This window comes from Aulonocara stuartgranti (assembly GCF_965226115.1).
Source record: "Aulonocara stuartgranti genome assembly, chromosome: 9".
Taxonomy (NCBI): Eukaryota; Metazoa; Chordata; class Actinopteri; order Cichliformes; family Cichlidae; genus Aulonocara; species Aulonocara stuartgranti.
In genome coordinates this window covers 3,898,101-3,908,007 of record NC_138960.1, presented here as the reverse complement: position 1 = coordinate 3,908,007, position 9,907 = coordinate 3,898,101, and the positions used below count along the sequence as shown (strand labels likewise).

The 9,907-nt window shown below is 38.8% G+C and overlaps 1 protein-coding gene across 1 annotated transcript; it reads right to left on the bottom strand.

Annotated features, from left to right (window-relative positions):
- Positions 1-216: 216 nt before the first annotated feature.
- On the bottom strand, positions 217-7,885 carry LOC309714885 (C-C chemokine receptor type 3-like). The gene is made up of 2 exons (XM_082547612.1): positions 7,640-7,885; positions 217-1,869 (listed from the first exon to the last, which is right to left on the bottom strand). Exons 1-2 carry the CDS (start codon positions 7,801-7,803, stop codon positions 1,014-1,016), a joined length of 1,020 nt encoding a protein of 339 aa, XP_082403738.1. The 5' UTR covers positions 7,804-7,885; the 3' UTR covers positions 217-1,013.
- Positions 7,886-9,907: the final 2,022 nt, after the last annotated feature.

Genomic DNA, 9,907 nt, shown 5'->3' with positions numbered 1-9,907 from the left:
TCCCTGAGCCTGGTTCGTCAGAGGTTTCTTTCCACTAAAAGAGAGTTTTTCCTTCCCACTGTTGCCAAATCCTTGCTTAGATGGGGTCATTTGATTGTTGTGGTTTCTCTCAAATATTGAAGGGTCTTTACCTTAAAATATAAAGGGCTTTGAGGGACTTGTTGTATTTTGGTGCCTTGTATGAATAACATTGAATGGAATTGAAAATGAACATAGATGCACAAAACATTTCTCATTTTTATTGTAAATGTCATAATGCTTTAAAATGGTACGTTTTCCTGTTTCTAACAGCATATTCTTTTTTCTTTATTTAGTAAGAATACAGGCAATGTACAGTTTTCAAGAAACTATATGAACAGTGATGCTGGCTTCAGAGCCGATGGTAGTGTGTATATTGTTTATAAACCAGAAAAAAAGAAGCACATCAGCAACAAATAACAAGTGGAAAGCATCTGTGTTAAAAAATATCCGGGACATGAAATGGAGAAAGTTACAGCCTTTTGATTTAAAAGTGTTGATTTCATCAAGTAATCAAGAAGAGTGCATTTACTCAAGACTGATAGACATGAAACAACCGTTAAGTTAAAAAAAAACAACAATTTTTCTGATATTTTACATTATCATTAAAAAAACTGCATCTCTATTTACTCTGATTATCTTTGTGTATTACTAAAATTAGTTTGACTACCATGAACTAGTGTGTCAAATTTCAAGAACTTCTGCTGTTAGGCCTGAACACTGGTCAAATATGACTTATTTGGCAGATTGTGACTGAAGTAATAGAATGTAGAGTTTTATCTCATCAATATGAATCTGACAACAGCTTTGACCTGAACCACAGGAACATTTTGGTGACACTAGTTCTTTGAAATCTCGAGATTGATTTAATTCTTATACATCACATCCATTTTTCTATTCCAATCATAGTATGAATTTACCCGTATATGTAATCAAACTTTACTAATCTCCAACTTGAATCGTGAAACATTTGCAAACACTGATATATAACATTTCTAAAACTCGTTTCTTGTACTTTTTGTGGACATGTTGCTTCTGCTGTTTTGACTAACAGAAATGTGTCTCTTTAACTTTGGGAAGTGTTTCACCAGGAGCTGCCTGAAATAGTTCTGGAATTTCTTCCCAACAAACGTGTAGAAGACGGGACTGATGCAAAAGTAAATGTTGGCAATGTAACGAGTGATTTGAAGCGCATAGGCCTGTTTCTGTTCTTCCTCGCAGCTTGTTGGTTCATCATACATCAGTACAATATTATAAGGGGTCCAACACATGAAAAACAACAGCACAATGATGAATATCAGCCGGACTGTCTTGAACCTTGTTACAATCTTGGACGACACAACCGTGATTGTGATTCTTGCATAGCAATAGACAATTACAACCAATGGGAAGATAAAGAAAAGGAAAAGCTGAATGTAAAACCCAGATAATCTCAAGGCATCCACATCAATATTTGGAATGTAACCAGGATATTCTTGACACAGAGTTTTGTTATCAATATTAGACGTAAAAATTTTATGGAGAATCATTGGTCTGACACATGCCAAACCACTGACCGCCCACACCACAGCGCAGGAGAATACTGCATAACTTCGATTCCTCACTTGTAACAGACCCACCGAGTACACAACTGCAAGGTGTCGGTCAAAGGTAAGAAGAGCTAGGAAGAGGACAGAGCTATATAACCCTAGATAGTAGACACTGCCAACAATCTTGCACATAGCGGTGCCAAAGATCCAGTTGGAGAGTTGCATGTAGACTGCCATGAATGGAAGACTACTCGCAAAGATCAGGGAGGACACCACCAGGTTCAACAGGAAGATGTTGGTCACAGTGGTCAGCTGTTCAAACCTAAAAGGGAGTCAACATGAAAAGTTATTATATGTGTAAAATGACTCATAAGTAAAGCATTATAAAACAGCTGTAATTCTCTCTGAGCTCAGGCAGTTTACAGGCAACTGGGATCTGTGGATTGTTTGGTGATACGTCTTTAGAATCAACCTTTTTCTGGAGGTGATCATACCCGTAGAATCTGAGTAAAGGTGTATTTTTGGAGGCCGCAAAGAAATTCAGTAGGAACTTCATGAGGGGAGCATAGAATTAGAGCAGAAAAAGACGATATTTCTAGATTCTCGACTTGATGGAAAATAAGTACGGTCGACTTCCACAAAGTTGTAGTTCAGAGTTCACAGCATTATTACATTATTATACACACATCATTATGTACTATTCAACCATAAGAGCAAAGGCTCAAACTCAGAAACCTTTTGGTGTAGGTGTGGTCTCTCTCTCTCTCTCTCTCTCTCTCCCTCTCTCTCTCTACATATATGTCTGTGTGTGTGTGTGTGTGTGTGTGTGTGTGTGTGTGTGTGTGTGTGTGTGTGTGTGTGTGTGTGTGTTGGGGGGGGGTCATTTTTTGAAAAAGCTCTGTGGAGCAGACCGACATTCGAGGGTTTCTTTGGCATGAGAACATTGTCATTCTTTTTAAAAGCACGTTATTCGTATTTGTAGTCCACAGGAACACATGAATCTATGTTTTTCCACTTTTTCCAATAAGTTTCGAAAATGTTGGAGCTTGGTGTCCTGTAGTGCTGACCAATGTGTGTAATGTTAGTTTAACACAAAGAAAATTCAGGGGTGAAAATAACATTTCTAGCTTTTGAAAATGTTTGATAATAAGAGAGAGTACCGCACCAGCAGCTTTTTGTGGTGAAAAGCAGTTTTGCATCCTGTGCAGAATGTCTAGACAGCCAGTGTTATTTGTTAGTTGAAGGAAAGTCTAAGAGTAAAATATTACTTTTCCTAATTTTTCTTTGCATTTGTCCAGATCCAGGCTGTAATCAAAACTAAGAGAATTGGTGTTAATATGAACCCTACTGCCCTAGAAACGGGAAATATATTTATCTTGAGGTCCAATAGTTAACAGGACGGTAGATTGAGTAGATTGTACCTCAAGGACAGAAATGGATATTTACTCCACCATGCATACCAGCCCTTCTTTGTGATTTTATGGAGATTACCACTTCGTGGCTAAGTTGCTGTCAATTCGAATTGCTTCTGCTTTGTTACAACACCACTAACAACTGACAGTGGCATCATTACTAGCAAGCAAATGTCATTACTTGGACCTTGTTGAACAGCTGGCATCTTATCATTGTACCATGTCTATCCCAGCTACCATAGGGTAGCATGTCTTTAGACCATGGCAGGAATCTGGAGCTGGAGTGAGCTGGAGTGCACACACATGCAGAACATGCATGTTCTGTTGCTCTTGCTTTGATCCAGAGGCAACACTGTTCCGCACAGACCCTCTGGGTGTGAGGCAGTTGTTTTAACCACTGACTCCTGCTGCCCCAGGAGTCTATTGTACCTTGACCATTAACCCTTTTATGTAAACTTTCTATCAAAGGAACCTCATTGTCTCAGTCTTTGAATATAGCAGATGGCGGAAATTATGCCACTGCAACATATTTTAGGGACTGCCTGACAGTAAATATACGGGAAAAGAGATTAAATTATAGCTAACCATTGGAAACAACCCACCGTTAATAGATAAAGAAAAAATTGTCAACTCAACAGTGTGCTGAAGAAGCAGTTAGAAACCAAAGAAGCCTGAGAGAAACGCAACATGGGTCTGGGGCTCTTGCTCTTGCTCTTTTCGATCCAGCGCTCAAGCAGATTTTGTTGAATTTCTCCCTGACATTGCTTATTGTGTTTTCTGTGAACACCAAAAACATCTTTAGATTGCCTGCTCACAAAGGTAGAACTGGAAAAAAGACGTCTGGTAGACAGTGGCTTTTCAGAAAGTAGAGCATCTTCTTTCCAGCCCCTGAGGTATTCTGTCACTGTCTTCCACTGTCTGTGGAAGTAGTATGGCTTCATCATGTTACCCTGGTCGTTGTATTTCTGACAACCGCATGACATTTTGTGTCAAATCCACCTCTGCTCCAAAGGGTCTAAAAGCCTGTCATGCTCCTCGCTTTTGTTGCATACTTCGTCCATTTTTCAGGGAAAAATGTCCGAGTGGAATTCTTTTGGAGTATATAAAGATTAATATAAATTGCTACCATATTTTTATTTATATTTTTGTCTGTTTTATGTCCTTTCACCTTTTATTATGCACTTATAACCTTTTACAGTCTAGTATAACATTATATTGGTGCTTCATAAAAAATTTAAATTAATTATCAAGAATCATGACGGCTGAAAAAGTTTTCATTCAGTTCACTGTGTAGTTGTTTATAGTGAAAGAAACTGAAATGCAATGTTTAAACTCTTTGGTTTTTTTTATATTATAGTTTTATCTTTCATTTAAAGTTCCCATTGTAAGCTAAACAAAAGTGAAATCCCTTTGTTTCAGAAGTCTGAAAAGTAGTTTTTCGTTTGTTTGTTTTTTAAATGTCCTGTTTTCCAAAGCACCTCAGTCAGGCAAAGTCTCCTTTCCAGTACCCTGGTTTAAACCTACCCATGGAGACTGAGAAATGGTATCCCCCCTATTAGATCACACTCTTCAATTACCAATTATCAAGATGATCACCCATTGTATGTATAAAAATATCAAATTATATCCAAATTATATCAATCCCGGTAGCCAAGTTTATATAGGTTCTCCTCGTGTATCGTGTGGAGTATGTGATGATGGGAATTAGGTGAATTATGTGGGATCAATAAGATGTTGAGCAGGGGTAGGAATTAATAAGTATGTTCATACTTCTTCCTACTCCTTTTCAGACCAAACATTGTTACATTATGTCAGACGATTTTGTTTTATTTCATTATATATTTTTTGTTTATCTGAACACATATGTGTGTGTGTGTATATCTACATATATATTCGTATCTGTAAATGAAAATATATGTAGTGTGTATATATTGTTTTTTGTTTTATATGTCTGAAACAAATAAAGATACAATACAATACAATACAAATACCCCTTCTTAAAAAAGGACATAATCCCAACTTCCATGCAACATTACAGAGGGATCTCAGCCAAAATAGTCAGACCACATCCAGAACCGCGAGAAACTCAGCATGGCTTTCATTCACCCCATTGGTCCTGCCACCAAGGAGCTGTTTAACCGCTTCAGTGACCTCACTCCCAGTCTAGCCAGTTTGTCTCAATCACACTAGCTCGGATTCCTTTCCCATGAGAGGTGTGATGCTCTGGGTCCCAAAAGTTAGTTTCAAACCTTATGCACACAACTGCAGCTCAACTCTCATAGTACCACACCCCTAAAACACCTCCTGGGAGTGATGGGCCGGCACGAGGGGAAAAATGTAGGTCATATGGCTCAGTACTGCAATATCAATTCCTCCGATATTGGATATTTATATTCTAGAGTTGATTATCATATTAAAATATTTATATTTTCATAATTTGGGGTAAATTTGTAGTTGATCATAAAAAAGAACACAGTGGAAAATAACTATATTATTGGGATTGTCTAAATGATTAATAGGTACCATTTCTTCTTCCTCCTGTCATAGCAATACACGAAACATGCGAAACACGGCTGTATAAATGCCTCAGGCTCACGTGTGCTCACTCATTCAGTGGACGATGGACGATCATCGTCCACTGAATAAAGAGGACGAGAGGGACACGTGCTGCTAAAGAGAGATAGCCAGCGCTCATGGAGTCCTTTGGTGCTGCAGGCAGGCTCTATCCAGGTACAGAGGGAGAAAATGTTGAACTCTTGGCGACATGTAGCACTACTGCTGAATTTCGGAAATTGGAATTACGTCTAGGCTTAGGCTTTTTGTTTAAACTTCCCTTCATCCTTAAAACCCATTTGTTCAAATTAGTAAATATGTTATTAAAATAAATGCTACAATAAATAGCTGTATGAGTTTAGCTTGAAGTAATATGTATGACCCTGAGATCACCTCGCATCAACTCAGTTGGCCTAGATTTAGCCAGGTAAGATTGTAGAGTAGAACATTTAATAAATGCTAGGTATCATTACAAAGTACAGAGCAGTTGCAGTAAAACAGCCAATGTAGGCTTTAAAAAAATAAAACTTCAACTCAGAAATATGTCATACATAGATAAAAACACATATCTTTAAATTTATTCTAAATTGTATTAATATTTTCAATCAGTCACATTTTTTGAGTGATTCTAAATTCAGTGTTTTTTAAACCTGTATGATAATTCTTCATAATTAATCATTATGAAAGGTATGATTTTTAATACAGTACTTTTTACTTAGTCAAGTCAGATGGCTTTATTGTCATTATAACTATGTGCAGTGGTTCAGTACACAGTGAAGCAAGACAGCGTTCCTCCAAGACCATGGTGCTGCAAGCTACAAGTTTTTCACAAAAAAAATGCACAAAAAAAACAGTGCAATGCCAGAGGTACAGAACGATACAGACACAAGACAGTGCAACAGAAATGTGCAAAAGACTGAGCAGTGTGCAAAGAGTAACTTGATGTGCGTGGTTGTGCGCGTGTGTATGACATTGTGCAAATAAGTGCTTGGTAGTGACGTATATAATATCCCGAATAGCAAAATTAGTATGGCCCAGATCTGGCCCACACAATGTGCTTGAAGATGGCCCACAAACCACAAAAAATGATGGCCCTTTGGTGGCCCAGATCTGCCAGAGGTGGCCCACACATGGGCCAGCACAAGGCCAGTTGCAGACACACTGGTGGTCCTGTGCTGGCCCACGTGTGGATTACCTCTGTGTAGACTGACTGGTGCCATGACACCAGTCAGTCCGAAGTGCCAGCTTGATGCCAGATCCGGGCCAGAACTGTTTTCTATGAGCCTGGGCCACATAAACCAAACCACAATCAGGTCAGATGTGGCATGGCATCACATAAACAGTGCCATCTACGCCAGGCCTGGGATGTGTGTGATGTGTGTGTGTGTCAGTCCAGTCACTGAATGTTCAGGAGTCTGATGGTTTGGGGGGAGAAACTGTGTCTCAGTCTTGCAACGCTGGTGGCTTTGTGGATGCAGCGGGTGCAATAAGTGTCTGATTTTCCAAACGTGGTATAGCCAAAACAAATATAGATCATAGTCATCTGCTCTTGTAGTATGAGGAAGTTGTGTATAAGAATAGTTCACCCTTATTTGTATTTATTTATTGGATTAGATAATAATTTTGGTGAGATGCAGTGTAAAATGTCTGGAGGGTCAAACAGTAAAGTTTGACTGTCCAGTTTGACAGACTTTGAGAGACTTGTTATGTTTTTTTAAGCAGTGATGTACATAAATCCACCCACAAGGTGAATTATGCAGTGATAAAAAAGAGTTGGATGACGTTTGTCTGGACTGTGAGACACGTAAGCTGCTTTTCTCTTGTATCTCTTACAAAATAGTTTTTTACCAGAAGTGACAGATATTGCCAAATCAGTGAACACTAACAGGTTAGTCATGTTAGCTATGCACTCCTCTTTAATTGCCAGTTAAAGTTTGTGAAACTTAGGATTGTTGTATATCATAGAAACATGTAGAAAAGAAGAAGAAGAAGTGAGTGAAAACTTTTGACCACAACTGTAGGAATTTGAGCCTAAACTAATATTGAAAGTTAGTGTAAATAACAGCTTATCTGAATACATATAATCAAGCAAGTTAAATCAGTACGAAGTTTTGTTGGACAACTCACCGGTAGATGATGATGAGGACTATGCCATTGACAGTGAGATTGAAGACAAACATGAAGTAGGACAGGATGGACAGTTGAGCTCCCAAAATATTGTCACTGACCCTCATGCATGGTTCAGCTAAAAGCCCAGTGCTGTCATAATATTCATATGTTGGAGTTTCCATCTTCTTCTCAAATGTTAACAGAGAAATCTCTCTGTCAAATGCTTGAAGAAAAGTCTGTCACAAATAGAAACCCAACTATGGTGCAGTGTGCTTTGTGGCTCAGCTGCAGAAGTAGGGGTGGAGCAGTTGGTTTGGGGTGTGGTATCAGGGGAGGCTGATTCACACAGCTGACTTCCATCATCTGACCATGTCTCCCCATTTGAGTATGTTACAACTGTTCATGGCATGAAGCAGGGGGAGGGCAGCTGCTGCAAAGACAGTTTGAAAATAAAAACAGTCAACCTACAACGCTGTGCGCGTGGGTCCTTTATTTTGTCGCAGTGGTGCCGAAACCCAAGCTGCAGGCCGGGTACAGCACAGTAGAGAAAGAGTGCCTGGCCATCCCCCTGGTTAGGGTTAACTCAACCTACAACACTGTGTGTGTGGGTTCTGTATCATGTCAGAGCAACTATTAACAAATCATTAGAAGGACAAACATTTTTTTATTACTTGTGTATGACAGGAGGAAGACTTACAAGAAGAATACAACAAGAAGCCTGAGGAATCTAAACAGATGTGAGAATCATACTACTGATCTTATCTGTCTTTGCCCTCTGCTCGTCTGACAGAGGAGAGGACTTGCTTGACTCAGTGTGTTCAAGTCACTCTATCATAAATCCTCAAAGATAGAGGAAGTATCACAAGTGTGTGTGTGTGTGTGTGTGTGTGTGTGTGTGTGTGTGTGTGTGTGTGTGTGTGTGTGTGTGTGTGTGTGGTCAGCACATTCTCGGACCAGGGCTCCTCCCTGAACAGAGGCAACTTCTGTGTGCATGATATTATAACCGCTTATCTTAGTAAGAGAAATCAAACATTTGCAATCCAAAAGACAAAATGATCAAGCAACCGGAAGTTGCCTGGAGGAGGTTGTCAAGTTGAGTACAGAACACACCCCATGAGTAAATAGACATTCATTGACACTTGGCCAGTTGATTTTTTATATGTAAATCCAATAACCTACACGTGCAGGTATGAGCCAAGTGCACAAAGCATCATAAAGCATTCATTCTCCTGCACACAGCTCTGCTTTTGAAACAAAATTCTGCTTAAATCAATCAGACTTTTGACAGTGCGAAGCCAAAAGGGAGAAGGTCGCATTGAACACACTACAGCATGACACCACCTCACTGATTGGCAGGTTCAGTTTACTGTGTTACTCTAAGATGCATCAGGGCAGCACCATATTTGTTTACACTTATTTAAACTTTCCTAAATAATTTGATTTTTGATGTGTAGCAGTGGAATTACTGACAATTTAGTTCTTATATGGATTTTCCATAAAAATTTTTTAACATGATTTTGTAAAATATGAACAAATAGACATAAAACATGTTTCTGTCAGATGTCACTCAGTAGATGGCTGCAGAGCACCTCACTGTGGGTTCATGTCTAGTATAAGTTACTGTTAGGTTTGTGCAGCTAACCAGTTGATTAACTTTATTTAGATGTGTGACACCTAAACACGAGACTGCGTTTAGCATTTGCATCTCACTGTGGAGCCTGAATCTTAGCATGTGTTCAGGGTGTGTACAGAAGAGTATGTACACATGTGTTAAACTGTAAGAAGTTGACAGGAATGATTAATGCGGAGGAAAGTGTAGTGTAGTGTCCTTATTTATGCTCATTTCAAACCACCTTTGTTTGTAACAACTTCTACAAAAATATTAAATCTTTTCCAGTGACATTTGCCCTATTGGTAGTTTTTTCAGCAGACCAAAGCAGCGGATAAGAAAAGCATGACCACTATGAGGAAAAATAAAGAAAATTGCACCATTGTTCCTTTAGCCTAGTGTGTATTTTCTGTGTGATGCAAAATACAGAGGTGAGTGCTTTCTGACTCACCGTAAGTCCAGGAACTCCTTGAACTACTGATTAGTGTACAACGATTTAAGATGTTTGTTTTTTCATATATTCTCCATTTGTATTTCTTCACTCTATGTTTTTCTACAACTCACCCAGGTACTGGGTTAGACTGGAACTCATTATTGTTAACATCAGTTAATTAATTCTGTGATGCAGTTAAACAGGTCATAAACAATAATAAATGCAGTTGAAATACAGGCATTTT